The 22,609-nt window shown below is 36.9% G+C and overlaps 1 protein-coding gene across 3 annotated transcripts in view; it reads right to left on the reverse strand.

Moving 5' to 3' along the window:
• Positions 1-1,238: 1,238 nt before the first annotated feature.
• The window catches only part of LOC128198547 (angiotensin-converting enzyme-like), a 41,906-nt gene continuing 20,535 nt past the window's right edge, over positions 1,239-22,609 (reverse strand). The window contains exons 1-12 of one of the 3 annotated variants that reach the window (XM_052884604.1): positions 21,769-21,926; positions 14,626-14,847; positions 12,911-13,166; positions 12,183-12,326; positions 10,235-10,426; positions 9,555-9,822; positions 8,684-8,808; positions 7,587-7,714; positions 6,673-6,887; positions 6,068-6,208; positions 2,651-2,826; positions 1,239-1,381 (exon numbers count right to left, since the gene is read on the reverse strand). In XM_052884604.1, coding sequence (XP_052740564.1) covers positions 1,311-1,381; positions 2,651-2,826; positions 6,068-6,208; positions 6,673-6,887; positions 7,587-7,714; positions 8,684-8,808; positions 9,555-9,822; positions 10,235-10,426; positions 12,183-12,326; positions 12,911-13,166; positions 14,626-14,844 — 1,935 coding nt within the window. In that variant the 5' untranslated portion in view covers positions 14,845-14,847; positions 21,769-21,926 and the 3' untranslated portion in view covers positions 1,239-1,310. Of the gene's footprint in view, positions 1,382-2,650; positions 2,827-6,067; positions 6,209-6,672; positions 6,888-7,586; positions 7,715-8,522; positions 8,648-8,683; positions 8,809-9,554; positions 9,823-10,234; positions 10,427-12,182; positions 12,327-12,910; positions 13,167-14,625; positions 14,848-21,768; positions 21,927-22,609 lie in introns of those variants that run through there. The other 2 variants (XM_052884603.1, XM_052884602.1) reach the window with 2 other exon arrangements.

A 22,609-nucleotide genomic window follows, 5' to 3' on the forward strand; every position in this document is an offset into this window, starting at 1 on the left:
CAAAATCGATTCAGTTGTGTAGCCGTGAATAGCTGTATAGATAGACAAATTTACTTTCGCATTAAATTTAGTAAAAAAGAGGATACTTAAAAAATTACAAATATTTTAGATTTTTTGTTTTATTTTTTACGCCAACCATAAAATATATAATATAAAGACGAATATGGCTTTCACAGTATTTGTTTTTTAAATATAAGTAATATTCAAACCAAGTAAACGTAAAGATCAAATTCAAATTCAAAAAATCAAATTTAAAATTAATTTAAAGTAGGCTTAGTTTACAAACACGTGAAAAACGTTGATCATAAGAAATACTTACAGAAGATTCACCTTTCGTTTCTCTACTAAACGGATACCTATGTAACGCTCGTCGCGTCACTCCATAGGTACTGCTAAAGTGCGGAGATAGATCTTATAGCAACATCTGTCAAGGATAGACAACAAATCTATCCGATTATTTAACACGATAAGATATTGTCTGTATTTATCTCATATAATATTTAATTTCAATTCATTTGAAACACTTCTGATGCTTCTGATAAACATGCTACTGAAAAAAAAAAATATTTGTTACTAAGTAGTTACAAACAATTTCTTTTCTTCTTAGATACAAAGAATGTCACTAAAGTATTAAGATTGTACAAACTCCTTCTTGAATTTTGGCTCTCTCTTGATAGAAATTTGAGTAATTGAGTACCTGGTTAAAGGCAGCAGCGACAATGATTAGTTTAGCTGTATCGACAAATACCTAATATGGCCAATAATTCAGTAAGTAACGAAAGATCAAGCCAAAGTTGTTATATGCTCTTTTGGGACTCAAGTTACCGAAGGATCGACCACACACTGGATAGAGGAGGGATCAGCCGAAGATAGTTTGACGATATCAAGCCATGGAGTCGCTGAATACCGTTAGCTTATGCCTCAGGTATTGGAAGTTCTTTGGTTAGGTTGGTGAGAGGCTTTGGTCGTGACTAGTTACCACCCTACCGGCAAAAACGTAGTCAAGCGATTAAATGTTCCGGTAAGATGACGTGTAGAAACTGAAAGGGGTGTTGATTTTCATCCAACTCCTTAGCAAGTCAGCCCGCTCGCTCAAAGAGATTGTGGTCAAGGGCTAACTTGTAAAGAATAAAATAATAAAAGTTCTTAAAAAAGGGATCTGAGGTCCTGCAGCGATGCGATAATGAAGGTGATTGTATCTAATTTTTTATGAGACTCATAGTAATCAAACACACAGGTATATTACAAAACATTTATTACGAATACTGTTCCTATATCGACAAATTATCCTATGTAGTAAGTACGGTGCGTCACGACTCGTGCGGCGGCTCGGGCTTGGCCTTCGCGTCCAGCGCCGCCCGCTGCTCCTGCGTACAGTATTCTGAAACAAACATGCAACATGAACAAACCTATCTACTGCGTATATAAAACAAAGATGTGTCAACCCGTGCCTCTTTTTTTTTTATTCTTTACAAGTTAGCCCTTGACTACAATCTTACCTGATGGTAAGTGATGATGCAGTCTAAGATGGAAGCAGGCTAACTTGTTAGGAGGAGGATGAAAATCCACACCGGTTCGGTTTCTACACGGCATCGTACCGGAACGCTAAATCGCTTGGCGGTACGTCTTTGCCGGTAGGGTGGTAACTAGCCACGGCCGAAGCCTCCCACCAGCCAGACCTGGACAAATTAAGAAAATCTCAATCTGCCCAGCCGGGGATCGAACCCAGGACCTCCGTCTTGTAAATCCACCGCGCATACCACTGCGCCACGAAAGCCTTCAAAACCTGGCTGCTTTGGATTTTGTAAATCGTCGAGCCAGAAGACTTTTTGGCACTGATTTACCAATTCTGGCAACACAAATCCTTGAACATTGACAAAAAGTTGCCAGTTTATCGGTGTTTTAAAGGATATATTTCGGAGAGTGTGCTTAGGTTTTATTTGGCTTAGGCTTTCTACCATGTTGCGGTAGTTTACGAAATGTTCCCGTGGCTCAGTCATCAGGCGGCGAGACGGAACACCGTGGGGTTTTAGTCGGTTGAAGTCCGACATAACCTTCTTGCCTCCCCGTGGCGAGAAGGTATCCATGAGGATTTCCCCACGTAAAAAAAAAAAAAAGGCTTTCTACCATCGCACTGCAAGACATTTCGTTTTTCATCCTAATGTTGTTGATGTCCCTAGGACTCGTACTAAAACAGGCTTTTTACGGTTTCGAGAAGAACATCATTGATGAGCAAAAATGTCGAATTTAAAACAAGAAAATATTTAATAATACCTACTTATCTATCTACTCGACATGACAATCGTATAAGATACTTGCAGCTTTGAGAAGAACATCTTTAGCAATATTTACTGCTTTGACAAGCCCACCTTTGGTGATATTTACGGCTTGGACAAGAACATATCTAAGTAATGATACGTATGACTTTGACAAGAATATCTTCAGTGATCCTTACAACTTTGACAAGAACATCTTACGGCTTCGACGTAATCTTTAGCAATGTTTACGCCTTCGACAAGAACAGTTCTAGTGATATGGATGACTTTGACAAGATCATCTTCAGTGAACCTTACGACTTTGACAAGAAGATCTTATGGCATTGACGACCAATGTTTACGCCTTCGACAAGAACAGCTCTAGTGATACTTACGCATTTTACTAGGTTCCCAGCCTATGTATTCGCCAGTGCGTTGGTTCTCCGCGTGCAGCCACTCCTGCAGCGGGCGGAAGTACTCCAGCAAGCCGTCCGCCCGCATCGCGCGCTGTCCCGTCAGCGCCTCCATCGCGTCCGGCCACGGCTTGGACGAGCCCATCTTTAGCATGTTCCTGGAAACAACATTCATTTTAAAAACATCGGTCCATCATTGTCAGCTTATTTTAACGGTACACTACACGACCAGACGTCCATCATTGTAGAAAATAATTTATAGGACACTAATAGAGAAGTGATAGCCCAGTGGATATAACCTCTGCCTCCGATTCCGGTGTGGTTTCGAATCCGGTTCGGAGCATGCACCTCCAACTTTTTAGTTGTGTGCATTTTAAGAAATTAAATATCACGTGTCTCAATCAGTGAAGGAAAACATCGTGAGGAAACCTGCATACCAGAGAATTATCTTAATTCTCTGCGTGTGTGAAGTCTGCCAATCTGCATTGGGCCAGCGTGGTGGACTATTGGCCTTAGCCCTCTCATTCTGAAAGGAGACTCGAGCTCAGCAGTGAGACGAATATGGGTTGATGACGAATAGAGAAGTTCTACTTTTTCGTTCAAATGCAAGTTATTTAATTTAGGTAGGGATTACCTTTTTTTGTAATGTTACTAACAGCCTAAAGTACTGTCAGAGGCACGGTAATTTAACACAACCAACTTCCTAACTTTGAACTGAAAATTTTCGCTGAAATACGTCAATTGGCTTGTCGAAAGTGATGAGAATGATGAAAAGGAATTACAGATTCTGATATTCTGTGGTTTTGCTATTAAACTATGTACTCTCTGTCTATTGTCTTTTCAAGACAATAGACAGAGAGTTAAGTAAAATTTTTAACTTTAAACGCATTAATGCTAGCCAAAAATTAAAGTTTAGCGAATGGGCTACTGTAGGCATTTACAAAAGTAGAGACAAACTGCACGAGTTGTACGAGCAAAAACAATATACTCAAACGCGAACTTATTTAGATTATGTCAAAAGTTACTCAAAAATTTTCAAACGTGTTTGTATTCTTGCGAAATCGTTACACATCAAACAGAAAATAATTGAGTCTGAGAACAAGATACAAACCACCTGGAATATAATTAATAGAGAATCAGGAAAAATCAAACCGCGGGATATCAGTTTTGAATTAATTGTCAATGACAAAAAGGTAAACACTGATATCGAGGTTGTTAATGCCTTTGAAGATTTTTTCCAGAATGTTCCTATCTTGTTAACTGATTCACTAGATTCGTCTGCTACGGAAGCCCAGAGACTATTAAGAGGCAATGTTAAAGAGTGCAACGTTCTTTTTGAATTTCACCACATAACTGTATCAGACATTAAAAAATCTTTAGGTGCTAAACTTTTAAAACATATATATGATGCATGGGAAAATGCTAAGAATGCTATTGGTGTATTTTGTGATTTGTCCAAAGCATTCGATTGTGTTGACCATAACATTCTTTTACTTAAGTTAAGCCACTATGGCATAAAAAGTGTTGCACTTGATCTCATCGCCTCTTATCTTAGTGATAGAACACAAAAGGTATGCATAAATGATTCAAAGTCTCGCGGTTTTTCTAACACAATGGGCGTCCCACAGGGTTCAATTCTGGGTCCTTTTCTATTCCTATACTAATAGCATTAACAACTGAGTCTTAGGGCCATAAATCATTTCTCTATATCTATCTCGCTTGCACTTATGGGTCTTATGGAGCCGTCTAGTGAAGGGTGTAACAATGAAAGACATATTATCGATAAGTAAAGTTTATTATCGTATCTTGTTCACAAAATTAAAAAAATTAACAATATTTGATTTAATATAATACATATTTCATATTATATAATTATTAACTAAATAAAATTAATCTTCATCTGAGTCTTCATCATCAGAATCTTCGTCTTCTGCCAAATTTATTATATATTAGTATCCATAGTGCGCAACGAGTAACACATGAATGTATTTATTTAATTGCAGTAAACACATTTATAGCAAAAAAAATACGCAATGCAATTACATTAGAAACCGACCAATCAGAATCGTCCAAATCATTATTGACTCATCATTAGCACGTGCGCAGGTAGCCGTTTATCGATAATTAGGGTGCGCAGGTAGGCGCGCTGCACATTCCTATCTTTTTTGACTTTTATGACCGGACGACTCAGATGATAATGCGCATACAATAGTGTACATAAACGATTTACCACACCATGTTAGCGGCATCTGTGAGATAGTACTGTTTGCTGACGACACATCCCTAATTTTTAAGAGTGACAGAAGTAAAGATAATTCCGACGATGTAAACCGTGCCATATCGCATGTGTCGCATTGGTTCACTGTTAACAACTTACTTTTAAATGCAAAGAAAACTAAATGTATTGAGTTTTCATTACCAAATGTTATAAAATTAGATAAGTCTATAATGATCAATGGTGAAACACTAGAAATAGAGAATTCCACAGTTTTCCTGGGAGTGACCTTGGATTCTAAACTTCAGTGGGGTGCTCATATAGAAAAACTGTCAGGTAAACTCAGCTCAGCTGCTTTTGCAGTGAGAAAAATAAGACAGTTTACTGATGTTGATACAGCTAGACTTGTTTATTTTGCGTACTTTCACAGCGTAATGTCTTACGGTATTTTGTTGTGGGGCAAGGCTGCTGATATACATTCTATATTTGTACTTCAAAAAAGAGCAATTCGAGCAATATATCAACTAAAATCACGCGAGTCCCTTCGTCAAAAGTTTAAAGAAATAGGCATTTTAACAGTAGCCTGTCAGTATATATATAACAGTATAGTTTATGTAAGACAAAATATTAATTTGTACAAACGAAAAGGAGATCTAAACCCACGTCTTACTAGACACGGGCATAAGTTAGTTATTTCTGCATATCGTCTCCAAAGAGTTAAAAAATCTTTTGTGGGTTTGGGTGTACTCTTCTATAACAAGATCCCCAAGACTGTGATGGACTTGCCAATGCACAACTTTAAGCAATGTGTTAAAAAACATTTACTTAGTCGAGGTTACTACACTATTGATGAGTTCCTTAACGACAAAGGTGCTTGGAGGCCATTGGATCAGCTTCCACCTTCACACAGGAAATAAAACTATAAGAAATTGTAATTTAATTGTTATCAAATGTAAATTGTAATACTGTATGACTTTTTTCAAAAGAGCAACTGTTGAGTTTCTTGCCGGTATCTTCTCAGCAGAACCTGCCTTCCGAACCGGTGGTAGAATCTTTACAAATAGTCAACTGACGTGTCAAAAGTGCTTGTAAACTGAGCCTACTTGAAATAAATGAATTTTGAATTTTGAATTTTTTGAATTTTATAAATAATGATAATCTTAAATTTTAAAGGAGTAACTTACGATAACGCATTCCCAGCATTGACACTCTGGTAAATATCACAATCGACCAGCTTCTTGGTGAGATCTTCAGGTACGTACTCCCCGGCCAGCTGACATAGTGCTCGATGGAATTGGAATTGGATTATGAATGATACGTAATATCTGGAAACAATAAAAAAAATGTTTAAACACGGTTAAAAAGTTCAAAAACGATGTGGTCGTTAAAATGCCGATTATTCTGTGATTATTTCTAACCTAGATTGACAACAACCCTTTTGCTTTTAGCTTTTATCAAATTAATGTTTACTTTCTATAAATGACAACACGTGACCAGAGTGGCGAGAATCTATACTAATATTATAAAGCTGAAGAGTTTGTTTGTTTGGTTGAACTCACTAATCTCAGGAACTACTGGTCCGATTTCAAAAATTCTTTCAGTTCTAGATATTGAGGAAGGCTACAGGTTATATATTATTCCCGTATTCTTACGCGAACGACTACCACGCGGGTGAAACCGCGCGGCGTCAGCTGGTTCTCTATAATATTCAAGGTTTTCATTATAAGCGCCAGACACAGACGGCGTAGGACCATTAAAGCCAACTAGATAATATGAAAATGGAACCTACCTGGCATACTCCACGTCAGCAGACACATGGTACTTGGCAGCGGCATCAAAGTCCTCCTCCGTCCTGTTGACAGGAGGCTCGACTCCCTGCAGCTCGTCCCGCAGCCGCCAGTAGTGACAGTTGTAGTCCTCGGGAGTGGTGGTCCCTCGGAACACGCTGTACCGGAACAAGTCCAACACGTACGCGAACGGCAGGAACACGATCTTGTCTATACCCTGGAAACAAATTAATGTCATCCTCACTTTAATATCGATGGCTTCTATCTAACAAGCAGATTTTTCATCATCATTACTACCAGCCAATGGGCATCCACTGCTAGATATAGGCATAATGTAAAGACTTCCAAACACTATGGTCTTTAAGCCGCCCGCATCCGTTAGTTCCCCACAATCCGCTTGATGTGGTCGATCCAAACGACCAATTCTGTGATTTCCGAGGTGAAGTCGTCGTTCCGGTACCTCATTTATTTCTGTATACTAGAATACACGAATTGCTTAGATTAAGAAGAAATCCTACTAATATTACAAACGCGAAAGTTTGTTGGATAGATGTTTGGATGTTTGGACGTTTGTTACTCTTTAACGCCGCTACTACTGAAACGATTTGGCTTAAATTTGGAGTGGAAATAGATTTTACTCGGGATTGACACATAGGCTACTTTTTATCCCGAAAAAATCCATGGTTTCCCGAGATTTGCGAAAACTAATGATTTTGATGAGATGAATGTTTGTTACTCTTTCACGCCTCGACTACTGAACCGAATTAGCTGAAATTTGGTATTAAGATATATTATAGCCTGGATTAATACATAGGCTACTTTTTATCCCGGAAAAATACATGGTTCCCGAGGGATTTGTGAAAAACTAAATTCCACGCGGACGAAGTCGCAGGCGTCCGCTAGTATAAAAGAGTACCATTTTATAGAGCTGGTTGATTTCAGTCTGCTCATCCTCCGCGTCTCCGCTGATCAGTCCAACTCGACGCAGATGTTTGGGAGACGACACCGACAGAGCTATCGTGTCTCCTACCGCTTCATGAAAACCTTGAAGAGATTTCAAAGCAACATTTTAGTTGCCATTTTTCGTACTTATTCTTACAACATTATAGTTCATGTCAATTGTATTAAATGACAAAATTGCATACCGTTTGATTGTACCGATTGATTGTATTTACTTGGAGAGTTTATAATATAATCTAATGAAAAGCGATGCTTAAAATAATTGTCCATAGTTACAATTTTAAACAACGGCTTACAATTTGTCGACAGCTCATAATCTCACTAGATATATAACAATGTTACGTTGACACATAATAATTTTAGAAAAACAAACTCTTTATACAGTCATATCTTAGCCTATTTTCTTGACTATAATTTGCGCAGCGCAAACTCTGGTAGTTTTTTTGCGGCAACACAATTTGCTGTATATACGTAAGGAATATATGCGCAAACGCTGCGTAATAAAAATTCAATAAAATCAGTGTTCACAAGCACTATGTTACTTTTGACGATCACCTTGTAGAAAAGCCAGTATAAAGGAGCTTTAGAGAGTATAAAGAATTATCAAAGACGATCATCGCATAAACAATAACTTTAGTTGCAGACCTTTTAAGATTTTAGGATTTTGAAATAAGAACATGAAATTGATTTAAGAAACCTATAGTGATTATAATGTTAGAACATTGTGACAGTTTGTTGCATTGTCACAATATGAAAACTAAACTCAAGTTTTGAGTCACTGATGTAACTCACCAAGTAATGAAGGCAGTGGTTAATAGACACACATATAAAATAACATGCAACATGTGTGAAGACGGGTTAGTAACAATCGTTGATACTCCACAAAAATCACCTGGATTGGCCCCCGCACGGAATATCACCGGCTTATCTCTGTACTGCAAATAATACTGGACATGGCCCATCTCGTGATGGACTACCCTCAAATGCTCCATATTCACTGTGGTACACATTTTGATCCTGGATCGCAAAAATGTTATTAGTTATGGGAATTACCTGGATTAGCTCCGTCCCGGAATACGACCGGCTGATGTTTATACTGTAGGAAGTATTGTATGTGGCCCATTTCGTGGTGAGTCGTTTGGAAATATTCGTAATCGACTGTCGTGCACTGTTTGATCCTTCAAATTAAGCCAAAACGTTAGGAACTAAATTTGGAATAGAGAGTACCACCACCGGTGTTGTTAATTCCTACTTTATAAAATCAGTTGTGACGAAATTTCAATGCGTTGCATACTTATATAAGATGAAGGAAAAATACTTCTTTCTTTAATTTTGTTAACCTGATTCTGATTATTATCAGAATCAGGAATTGAGGGCAAAACTAGTGTATATTTTATTAATTACACTAGTTTTGCCAGAAATTTCACTCGCATTAATGTCACATGAAAACATTTTTTTAAATAGTTTTTCTAGATAAAATATTATGGAGAGAGAAGTAGAGGTTCAGAGAGTTCAGAAAAGGATTCCATATTTCAAAATAGCCCTATTAAATAATAATGATCTACCTCACAGTAAAATAGAGGCATACATTTTCATTTAAAATGATATAGTTAATTAAATATAGCTAGTGGTAAGTAGAACAATACATAAGAATAACAGATAGAGAACTTTAAGCAATGTAAATTAGTAGCTCCTGAAGATTTAAGTACAAATTAAGCAAACTATGGTCAATGCGCTGTAGCTTGATGCGGGTGACAGTCACCTGTATGACGTTCATAATACGGACTATTATCGAGAATCGCGGCAAACTTTCAAGAGTAAAATGAACCGTCACCCGCACCTTGCTAGAGCGCACTAGCTATAAGCTAAGCTAACTTTTGTAAAGAATAAAATTATCTAAAATTTCCAATTTACTGCAATTTACCTAAAATCTTCACCATCATAAAAGTCCCATGCTGATGCGTGACACACGATCTCTCTGTCAGTAGGTTTCTCAATGATGGAATTCTTCCAGAACTTCTCCGGCATGGCGGTCAGGTTCAATGACCTGAAGAATTCGTCCGACATTTGGAACATTTTGAGAGGCGTGTAGTTTTTGTCTTTCATCGTCTTCGTTATGTCTATTTCCTTCTTATCTGGGTAAGGACGGGTAAATGACTCGATGTTGTTCCATGTTTGAGCCCACATATTTCCTGAAAGTTAAATAATAAACTAATTAACTTTTTATAACAATATAACTATCAAATATCAGGTCACAGGTCAGGTTCAAATATCAGGTTTTGTATACGATTATTACAATTCAGACCGTCAGGTTTAGAGAAAATTCAAAAACTAAAATTTCAAACAATTATTTCAGAACTTCTTAATGACTAAAGGTCGCATAAAGTTAAAATAAATGTAGCTATCAGCGACGATTCGAATGCGTTGTACAGAAAATTAGCAGGAAGTTGTAGGATTGGCCTAAGGGGTTAAGCGATTCACCATTTTGTTTTCATTACATTTGGTTTTTTTTTCAGAAATATCCTTTTGATCCTAATAAACCAAATATTCACAATTGTTCAGTATCTCAAACTGTATCCTATTCAATTATACCACTTCGCTTACCTAGCAAATGTGCCGGGATAGGACCTTTAGCCGACACGACGTGCTCTCCATACTTGTCCCTCAGCCGTTTCCTCACATACGCATGCAACTCCTGGTACAGAGGCTTGACGTCCTCCCACAGCTTGGCCAGCTGTTGCTCGAAGTCGGGCACCTCGTATTCTGACAGCCACCAGTCGGCTACATCCTTGAAACCTGTAAGTATAATTAAAATTATTTACTTCTTGCAAGTTGGTTAGGTTTTGAAAAAATCTAAATCTAAATTCATTTACTTCAAATAGGCTTAGTTTTCAAGCACTTTTGAAACTTCAAGTTTAACTATTTGTAAAGACAATACCACTAGTTCTGAAGGCAAGTTCTGCTGAGAAGAGCCAGAAATAAACCTAACAATTGTTCTTTTAAAAAAACATACGTTAAAATTTACAATTGTTAAAATCATTACAATTTCTTTTACTTTTATTTCCGTAAAGGCGGAAGCTGATCCAATGGCCTTGAAATTAAAAGAACCATCAATTTTGTAGGAACCTTGACTGTTAAACTGTTTAATCGAGTGATCTTGTTTCTAGACTTTCTCTTAATAAATACATAGACCATAGTGTATAATGTGCCGTGAGAGACAAACATACCGAAATGCCATACTATAAAAGTAAGTAAATATTATGACCTAACAAGTGAAATAAAAATGGCTATATGGTTAGTTTAAATGACGTACAAGTATGTGTAAAAGGTATACCAGCACTATTCTTCTTTCTGTAATCTGATTCTGAACCTGCTGAGGCCAAAATCTAGTCAGTAGAACTGAATGACAAATAAACTGTTCTAGTGTACGTCAGCCTTGAGTTGTACTGTTATGTTAAAATTGTGAAGTCCGTGTTTGAAGTGCTTTGAATTTTTCCGTTATCGAGTATGTAAAGAATTATAATTTTATTATTTTAAATATGTAATACAAATATTTCCAATTACTCTTCAATGACACAAAATGTGAAATAACATCAGAAAAAAATACATGTTTAGCATATCTTCGTAGAAATCGCTTTATAGGAGAATTACCCAAATGCTAGCATGACATCACGACCTCGATGTCGATGCTGAGTGAGTGGTAAGCAATAATTATCACAATTTATAACAACAATACCAATCATTTAAAAGCATCCAACTAAATAAATAAAACGCCTCTTAGTTTCGTGACTCATTTATGCACATTACGAATTTTTTTTCGTCATTTAAAGGCTGAAGTATACACACGTAAAGGCCAGGTTCTTTAGAGGAGAAGTAATTTGGGTACAACCTCTACGATGATCCAATGCGATGTCACTTTTTTTTTCACAATTGTCACTGTAACTCTGTGGGACTGTGACTCCCCACCAGAATACATTAATTATTGTGATCGCATCTAGTCTATAATAACATTGAAACACGTTGAACAGCGCAGCTAAGTTTTAGTCGCGTCTATAAAGCCTTTTCCTTAAAAGTCCTCAAGGACAGCTCCGTCTTCTCGGATGACTTTTTTTATTTTGTTTTTTATATTATATCATCGAAGCGGCTTTAACGACGCTGTGATATGTTTTCGTGTAAATCGTTGCCTAACCTCGCCTTCAGAGCAGACTTGAAGTTCGGCAAATACATCATCATCATCATCATCATCATTATCATCATCATCATCATCGAAATCATTGTTGTCGTCTCCGTTGTCATCGTCGTCGTCACTGTCATCGGGTTTGAGTCGCCTGTACCCAGCGGCTACCTGCAACCCGTTTAATATCTTCGGTCCACCTAGCAGGGGATCGACCAACTCTGAATAGCGAATACTGTATGCGTTTATTCGAACCATTACTCTGGCAGTTTCTCCACGGCATCATACCGTCTAAATCACTTGACGGCAAGTCTTTTGGGTGGCAACTACTTAACGAGCCACTACCGATACCTACCACCAGGCAAATTATAGGCTTACCGTTGAGCTGCGCCGCCTCGTTGTCCAACTGCACGTACTGTGAGAAGTTCTGCCTGGCGCGCGCGCCCGCTGCTGCGTGCCACTGCACCCACGCGTTCTTCAGCTCTTCGGGGTCCTGGCTCTTCGCGAATATCTCCGTTATCTCTGGAAACATTTGTAGCATCATCATTATCAGGATATTTAACGGCCCACTAACAGGCCTGGTCTAGAGGAGACATGGTGCTTACCCACCACGCTTGCGAGCTCAGGGTGGTAGTTGTTTTTACTCATATAATTATTACTACCAGGATTTTAATGATGAAATCCGGGAGCGCCTGCTATACATGCTTTCTGGGAAGGTATAGTGCTTAGATAACGTTACCAATTTTCAATCTTCAGTAGTGCTAACATGCGAACATACCTATCTCCTGAAGACAAATGGCAGAGGAATAGTCCCAGTCCCATCTCTGTTATCGCAATAAATACGCAACAAAAGCGATAGTGCCGCCGCCATTTGTCCATTTGTCTTCACGAGGAAAATATCGTCGATCGCGTGTTAGCACTACAGGGGGGCCTAGCATGCAAGATTGCGCTGTCATTGGTTGATGTGTCTTATATTAGCACTACTAGCAGATAATTTTTAGTGGATTTTTTTAGAAGAAAAAAAAGCTCAATTTTTCCTAACCTTTATGAGGTTCTAAGTTACTTTATTACCATTAGACCAACAAATCAGTTCAAAAAAAGCTTACCAGGTTCTAAAGACAGGTCACATTTGGTGGTGTTCTTATAGTCACAGATCTTGGACGTTGCGTAGTTGGACTCCATGCCCGAGACGCTCTGCATCAGCAGTTTGTACTTTTCATCAGGTAGCGCCGCCACGCCGAGCTGACTGTACTTTTTGAACATCCGTCTCAGAGTGAAGTCCTGGAAATCCTGCCACCTGTACATCTTCGTTTCGCTCCATGCTTGTTTCTCCTGCTTTGAGAGCTCTAGTTGAACTTGTATCTGGAAATAAATGATGATTTTTGAAATAGGAAATACATTATTATTGTACTGCCTCGTAGGTCCAGTGGTTAGGCTATATGGTTTCAGATCCCAGCGTTTTGGGTTCGAATCCCGAGTTGGGCTATGGGATTTTGTTAATGGGGATTTTGCTGTCAAATTGAATCTTTTTTCAGAATATTTCAAACCCTTACTTTTAGGGTAGGGGTAGGGTAGGGGTAGGGTAGGGGTAGGGTGGGAGTAGGCTAGTGTAGGGTAGAGATAGGGAAGAAGTTCATATAAGTCAAAGCGAAGCTTGATCGGGTTCGCTATTACTATATGAAAAACCTATGGATTTTAGTTTACGAGTATAAACCCCCATTAAATTAATTTGATTATAGCTGATACTCAAACCTTATGATACACAACTTAATAAGCTAACGCTAACCGATCGATAAATCAGACCAAGTATTAACTATTAAGTAACAATATTTTGGTAGATACATACGATGTTTTTTTACCGAATTATATCATGAAAATCTACACCACGGTCGAAACAAATCTGTTTCTAACGAGGTTTGAATACAAAAAAAAAACAGATTGCCCGTTTTTCTCAAATTACCGTAATCACTGATTACATACCATTGCATGTAATGAAACTACATAACAAACACAATATACACATAGAATTGAATTTTTGTACAAAACTGTATGATGGTAAACGTATCAGTTTGCGGTGGTGACTTATGGAGAGAATATCGAATATCGAATCCGAAATGAAGAATAGCTGACGCCGCGGTTTCACCCGCGTGGTTCCCGTTCCCTTACGAATACAGGGATATATAGCCTATAGCCTTTCTCGATAAATAGGCTATCTAAAACTGAAAGAATTTTTCAAATCGGACCAGTAGTTTCTGAGATTAGCGCGTTCAATCAACCAAACAAACAAACTCCTCAGCTTTATAATATAGTAATGTAATATTTATAGTAATGTAGTAATAAATATATTTTCTTTCTTTCTTTCTTTCTAATATAAGTATAGATTATGTTGCAACTGCGAGGTACTCGTATGCCAGCATAGCAAATCCTAATGAATTGCACTTTTTATTGATTGTATAATTATCACAGGCTCTTTAATGGAACCTTAGAAGTGCCATCAAGGGTTTTGGGTGAGTGCAAAAGCATTGCTTAGAGAAGGCAGAAGAATATAAGAGATTGGAACGTCTGCGGGATTTGTTGGTATGTATAGAACCTCTAGCTACTCTAAGAGGGCTAACCTAGAACACTATTTGATCTCGAAAAGATCATCGAAAAGCTGGTCGCATGTATGTATTTATGCATATGTGTAATTGCCTCATTAGCCTCGGTGACTTCTAATGGATTACGCTAGTGGCATCAATCTCAAACTATACTCTACTAGCACTAGTCTATCCAACTTGAGCACTTTGGACCTGCAAAGCTTAAAATGCTAGTCATATCGTACCCGTTGCTCCTCATTGGCCTCGGTGATGTTAGAGGTGTATGCCCACTCGACGAGACTGGCGCGGTTCTTGCGCGCGCCGGCCGCGCGGTCCAGCTGGGCGATGTACTCCCGGCCCTCCTGCTCCAGCGCCTCCAGGTCGGGGTCGCGGCCCTGCGTGGCCACCACGAACACGGCCACGATGGCCGCCAGCAGCACCGCGCCGCCGCCGATCTTCAACATCGTCTGCGAATGGAAGCAACCTTATTGAATACTAAAAGGCCTGGCCGACCAGTGGTGCATCACCGTCATCAACCCATGTTCGAGTCTCTGCTGAGCACGAATCCTCAGAAAGAGAGGGGTTAGGACAATAGTCCACCACGCTGGCCCAATGCGCATTGGCTGACTTGACACACGCAGAGAATAATAGAGAAAATTCTTTGGTATACTGGTATCCTCATGTTGTTGTTTGTTGTTTTTCCTTCATCGTTCGAGACACCTTTTTTGAGGTGGATACCTTTTTTGTCCACGACCAGATTTTTGTATATTCTATTTGTTTCTTTTATTACTTGTGTGTGGACAAATAAAAATATATTCTATTCTATTCTAGACACGTAAAACTGAAAAGTTGGAGATGCATGCCCCGGACGGGATTCGTACCTAAACCCTCCGGAATCGGAGGTCATATTCACTGGACTACCACGGCTATACCAGTGGTATAATGCCATGATATTTAGATGGTCCATTTAACTTTGAACCAAATGTCATTTAAAACCAGCGTAAATATAAATAACAATGTTTTGATGCTTTTGGAAATTCTTTACCTGCTAAATTTCATAAACTTGTTTATATTCGCACCCAAATAAATTTGGGTATCTATAAAAGTCCCTAAAGGTTTTTGAAATATGTTATAAATAAATGTGATGGTTAGATCACAAGTAAAATTATTTTCAAAAGTTGTGAATACACAATCATCTGTCTAAATGACAAAAAGCTTAAATTCAATACTCTTTACTCTATTGTCAAAACTGTCCTAATAATTTATTAATAAAAAGTTTTCATATGTGTAAGGGCTAAAATACACCCTCTCTACTTTGTTGTCAAAACTAGCGGACGCCCGCGACTACGTCCGCGTGGAACTTAGTTTTTCACAGATCCCTCGGGAAACATGGATTTTTCCAGGATAAAAAGTAGCCTATCCATGCTATAATATATCTCAATACCAAATTTCAGCTAATTCGATTCAGTAGTCGAGGCGTGAAAGAGTAACAAATATTCATATCATCAAAATCATCAGTTTTCGCATATCTCGGGAAAACATGGATTTCTACAATCTATTTCCATTCCAAATTTCAGCCAAATCGCTTTAGTAGTAGCGGCGGTAAAGACAGGAGAGGTACAAGACAAGTTTTCAGCTTAAATCAAAAATCAAAATCATAAATTTATTTATGTCAAGTAGGCTCAGTATACAAGCACTTTTGATACGTCAGTTAACTATTTGTAAAGATTCTACCACCGGTTCGGAAGGCAGATTCTGCTGAGAGGAAACCGGCAAGAAACTCAACAGTTGCTCTTTTTTTAAAAAAATCATACAATAATATTATAATTACAATTGATGACAACATTACAATTTATTATAGTTTTACTTCCTGTGTGAAGGTGGAAACTGATCCAACGGCCTCCAAGCAACTTTGTCATTAAGGAACTCATCGATGGTGTAGTAACCTCGACTAAGCAAATGTTTTTTAACACTTTACTTAAAGTTATGCATTGGCAGGTACATCACAGTCTTGGGGATCTTGTTATAGAAGAGTACACCTAACCCTACAAAAGATTTTTTTACTCTTTGGAGACGATATGCAGAAATAACTAACTTATGCCCGTGTCTATTAAGACGTGGGCTTACCATGAATACCTACCTAAAATGTATATAAGTTTGTGTGTCTTAACTCTGTCACTGAACAATGGTACAGTGCAGTAGGCACAGGGTACCTACAGCATATCTCTCATCTGAAGCCCATACAGAGCCGACGGTGTGAGGCGAACCGGAACGATGTTACAAGGTCTATGTCGTCTTTACTGCCTTTTGTTTTGTCTCAGCAGTACACAGTACATGGCTTACTGTGAAGTTTCAGTGCATAGCATGGAAAATGACTAGAGCATGCGATACGATCTGAATCTTCTATATAAAAATACTTGCCAATGCTTCGCGGTTTCCTTCTACTTCCCGTTTCCGTGCGTGGATAAAATATAACCTACTAGCTGACAGGGATAATTTATATCCTATAGCCTCGATAAATGGACTATCTAACACTGAAATATTTTTTTAATCGGACCAGTAGTTCCTGAGATCAGCGCGTTCAACCAAACAAACAAAAAAACAAACAAACTCTTCAGGTTTATATATTAGTATAGATGACACTCCCAAATAACATGGCTCTCTATTGGGAAAAAACATTTATAAAATCGGTTCAGTACGTACAGAGAATATCGCCTACTACCTAAACAGTTTTAATGTGCAATATCCAACAGGCCCAAAACTTATAAAGTGCTTAACTGTTTAATGCAATCTAAAAATAGTCGGCTGCAATGCCGATGCTGGTTTGAAAAAGGGGAATAAAATATATAACTTCTTTTTTAGTAGTTTCCTCTTATTTAAAAATTTTCCCGAATTAAAACAAATATTCAGGTGAAATACAGTGTGAGATGTGCGTTATAATTATAACGACAAATAACCAATTTCTATAAAGATGAATAACATTTCTTATAGTTACAAGTTAAGTATTTTTATGACAAGCATAACATATTGAAAATAATATATTGTTTTCTTGGACGGCGCATCTAATTCATTTGCGCTGTTTATCAAAATGGCAGACAGATGGCAATAATTGTTAATATTGTTTTCAATTAAATTTCCACATAGCAAAAAAACTGCGTAAATAAATCAAGTGGTGGTGGTAAAGAAGTCGTGATAGCTCAGTGGATATGACCTCTAACTTCATTTCGGAAAGCGTAGGTTCGTATCCGGTCCGGTCCATCTCCAACTTTTCAGTTATGTGCATTTAAGAAATTAAATATAACGTGTCTCATACGGTAAAGAAAAAACATTGCGAATAAAACGTCATACCTGAGAATTTTCTGAATTCTCTACGTGTGTGAAGTCTACTGGATTATTAGCCTAATTATTAACTATTAGCCTTTCCCATTCTGAAAGGAGACTCGTGCTCAATAGTGAGTCTACCATGGGTTGTTGATGATGATGATAAAATCAAATGGTACAAAATTTGCTTGATGGGATGAGTTAGGTTGAGTAATGTGGTAGAAAGAAAAAAAACTAGATTATGCAGTTACGCAAAAATAATTAGATTTGCTAGAGATGTTTAGATTAAAAATAATTATTATTTTATTTATGGTTTTCCCAGATGAAGAAAGACTTCGCCCTTTTTTTGTAGTTCATTAAAACTCGAAAACGACTTAAACCGGTCCAAGGGGATTAACAGCTCAGCCCGGTTAGGTATGTTGTAGAGTCGATGTCCTGACGACTGGCGACTGGTACGGTATTTTTGTTTTTATAGCCCAGATAAGCGATGCTGTATGCAAATATGTGGTCATAAAAAAAAGATAAAGTACATCCTCCACGAAATCATAGCCGCGTATAGCGCAGTGTCTTAATGTTATTGCATACTCACGATTCGCTACATGTAATTATGCTTAATTCTACATACGTAACGAATTTTTGCTATAGAATGAGAGCATGGTTATTTTATCAAAACTGTAAGTTCGTCAGGTTGTTATGAAGCTATGTATGTGTCTAGCAACTGTGGAGAGAGATTTCTCATAATATATCGAAGAAAATATAATAAATAACCCTTGATACTTGGACTATTGACTAGTTGTACCTTTGGCACTTGCGCACAAAGAAACCATGTCCAAAAGGTACATAGTATCTACGGTATCCGGTAGGAGATTGCGCTCACCGTTTCTCATATTATATGTAAGTTTGAGATTTTATTATTTTAAAATAATGCATATAAAATAATAATAAAACTATATTGGCGATTTAAAATTAACGTATTTTTTAAAAACGATAGCCAATGTCTATATCACTCTTTCCATTGCCTGATGAGACTCTGAATTGCTTTAATTTTAGGTTTGCGACTTTACTTGTCAGCATTATTTTAAAACTAGCGGACACCCGCGACTTTGTCCGCGTGGAATTCAGTTTTTACAAATCCCGTGGAATCCACAGATTTTTTCGGAATGAAAAGTAACCCATGTGTTAATTCAAAGTAAAATCTATTTCCATTCCAAACTTCAGTCAAATCGCTTCAGTAGCCGTAGCGCTAATGAGGACAACATACATACACACACGTACCAACACACAAACATTCGTCATTATAATATATAGTGTAATAATCCAAATAAGAAATAACAAAAATTATTCATAATTTCGATTTTTTATGCTTTATCAAACTTAATAAAGATACCCATTGCATAGGCAATGGAGAGAGACTCCATTGCCTACTGAGTTGAGTTTTTTTGTAAGCATATACATATAAAAGCCTTCTATGTATCCAAAGGAGTGCAAATAAATTCCTCATCTATTTCATAACACATATAACATGTAGCTGGTTGACTCAGTAGTCTCAGAACCTGTCATGTCTTACGCCTCCAACTAGATGTTCGACAGGTTTGCAGCGACGAAAGTATGGCGCCCTGCATCGAAGCTTTGCGTACACTACAAGCTATGCAATATTTAAAGCTATACTTTTCGGGAGCGATATGTTAATTCGTGAAGAAACAACTTCCACTGTACACTGTGCAAACAATTGCCAACCACCTATTTCAGGAAGGCCATATTATGAAGTCAGACCAGTTAAATTCGATGATCTGGATTTGCTGGCCCATTCATTAGCTTTGAATAACTTCAGTGGATATACACGAATTTACCAACTAGCTATAATGAAGGTGGGCGACAATACGACGTATCCCTTTGACTTACAATTAATTGCATTATCAGTGTCAAACTGACAGGCGACAGTTTTTATAAGGATTTGACACTAACTTGTCAAATTTAGTGAAAATACGTCATCATAAATATGTCAGATCCTTAGGAAAGCTGTCAGTTTGTTAGACAGAAAATTTTACATAATATTTGACAATAACATTTCAATTTCAATCAAATTGGAGCCTCAATAGCTCAACGGTAAGAGCGGTTGGACTCATCACCGAGGGGTGGTAGTTCGATCCTCACCCCGTTGGTCTATTGTCGTACCCACTCCTAGCACAGTCTTTTCCGACTAGTTGGAGGGGAATGGGAATATTGGTCATATTATAAAAAAAATATGGCAAATATTCTTTTAAAAAAAAAAAAAAAAAAATATTATTTGACTTTGATATTGACAGTCCGCATTAACTGACAATCAGTAAACTACGTATCAAAGAGGTTACAAAAACCACTGCGATCTGCGAAAATAATATAAAATCAGCTTATTTTCCCTGTTGACGAATATTATTTCGGATAAGATCTGGAATTATCTAGTAAAATGTACACGATTCCTGTATTGTTCTGAAAATTGGGCCTAATTTCGGAGATCTCCTTTAAATTTTTATACTCCGACGTGAAAAAGGGAGGTGTTAAAAATTTCACGTATCAGCCTATGTGTACCTATTTGTGGTCTATAGTTGGGTGAATATTCATGAGTGTGCGATCTTATTCATAATTCTAAATTAATGTTATACTAGTCAACGAACTAGAAGGAAACCTAACCTTTATTATGGTAATTCTGCGACATTGCCAGTTACTGTTATCCTCGAGCATTCAAAAAGTATAACTAGTAACTACCTATTTAAGGTTTAACCTAGACAATCTCAATAGGTCGCAGCTAACAGGTAAATGTATCAATTTATCGCAGTATTATAGAGTTAACCTACATTAAAGGAAATTATTTATATGCATCCTTTCAATAATCACATTAATATTATAAAGGCGAAAGTTTGTGTGTAAGTGTGTATGTTTGTTCTCCTTTGCACAGCGGCTACTGAAGTAATTTGTCTAAAATTTGGAATAGTAATAGATTTTACTCTGGATTACCACATAGGCTACTTTTTATCCCGGAAAAGTCCATGGTTCCCGCAGGATTTGTAAAAAACTGAATTCACGCGGACGAAGTCGCAGGCGTCCGCTAGTTTTCTATATTTTAGAATTGTGAGTTACACCTTCTCACAATTGGCGGGTTTTTTATTACTTACTTAAAAAAGAAAAACAAAAATAATAATAATTTTCACATACCGCTATTCAAAACAATTTTTTTTTTGCGTATCCAATGTCTCCAGAGAGGGAGAGGCAAAGGTTGGTGACCATGCAGCCTATTCATAAAATGGAAATTAATAAGTAAACCAGAGGTTAAAGTATTTAAAAATTAAAAAAAAACACTAAAAGTTTTTAAGTGTACACAACGTCTATGCGTACACACATGGACTTTGCTCTATTTATCTACTTCGTTTTAAATTCGAATTAAATTTTCTGCACAGACTGCAAAAACAACTTTTGCTTGCTGATTTTGCTGATCAAAAGAAATGTTTCCGAGTTGGTGGGAAAAAAAAAATATTATTTATAAATATAATTATTATTATCTACGAAAGTCATGACAAAATAATTTCTTACAATAGAAATAATCTTTGTTAATATTTGTTAATATTTGTTAATCGTATAAATTATTCAAACTATTAGAACATTGTACACAAATTTGGTATTAAATTTAATTGTAATTTATTCTAGGTTACAAGCGTTTCAATAAGTCATTTTGTAAATATTAATTATGAACTTTGCGTCTACATTACAAATTTAAATTTATATAACTCGTGTCTCAGCAATAAATTCCTACATACGTAATTAAATTTAGAATGCAAAACCTATAATATTGTTTGCAATTTTATTGATTGTAATTTAGAATTATACAAACAATAGAATTACTCGCTTATTAAACAAAACAAAAAAATTTTTAATATTGAAATAAAAAAATCCATAGAGAAAGTAGAGACAAGCGTTCAAAGAAAACAAACAAACAAAATATGTCACAGTCAAACAACGTTCAAAAACTTATTATAAAATAAAAGAAAGACGTCTTGTTGTAAAAAATAAATTGTATAAAAATATAAACTTACTTTAAACGATGTCGCACGAAAAAAAAAATGTCAATTCAAAGATGTCAAATTCGTATTTCGATTGTTTCAAACTTTCGAAAATGGAACGGCCAGCCGCGCGCTTGGACCGGCCGATGACTGAGCGCGAACGCAGCCTTGCTACCACTCCACATGTTCCAGTGTACAGTAAAACAAACAAAATGTATGCCAAATATATACACACGAGAATAAACTTTATGTTAAAAGAAATAGGTAATATTTTCTTGTGAATTTTTGTGTGTTGTGCTCATGGGTTGAGGATTAGGAATGTAAGACCACGGATTTAATTGGTTGTCAATTGCAGATGCTTGGATTGTTTATTTTTATTTTTGTTTCGTTTAGGAATGATACTTTTTGTCATTGGCTGGCTTTAATGACTGTTACTAAACTTGTCTGAATTAACAGATATTTTATGGCTGATTTTTGTTGAATCGTTTTATTTTATAACTAAACATGTTTAAAGAGAAGTTTAGCTCAACATCACTACATATAAAATATAAGAATAGCAGAAAATTACGAATACCTACTTAAATAAAATACTTTTAGTGACAACCATTATTTTTTATTTTTCACCATCATTATCTTTATAACCTATATTCTATTAGTATACCTCAGGGCCATATCTTATAATCGGTAATTATCATTAACATATTATAATAGTAATATAGTTAGTAAGCCCGCCAACGCGTATTTGAGCAGCATGGTGGGTCTAAGCTCCACATCTCCTCGTTTACAAATAAAGAGGCCCTTTAATGGACCGTTAAAATATGCTGAATATTGATGCTTATGAAGAGTTAAACAAAATAAATCATAGGCGGTTTAT

The sequence above is a fragment of the Bicyclus anynana genome, chromosome 12 (assembly GCF_947172395.1).
Source record: "Bicyclus anynana chromosome 12, ilBicAnyn1.1, whole genome shotgun sequence".
Taxonomy (NCBI): Eukaryota; Metazoa; Arthropoda; class Insecta; order Lepidoptera; family Nymphalidae; genus Bicyclus; species Bicyclus anynana.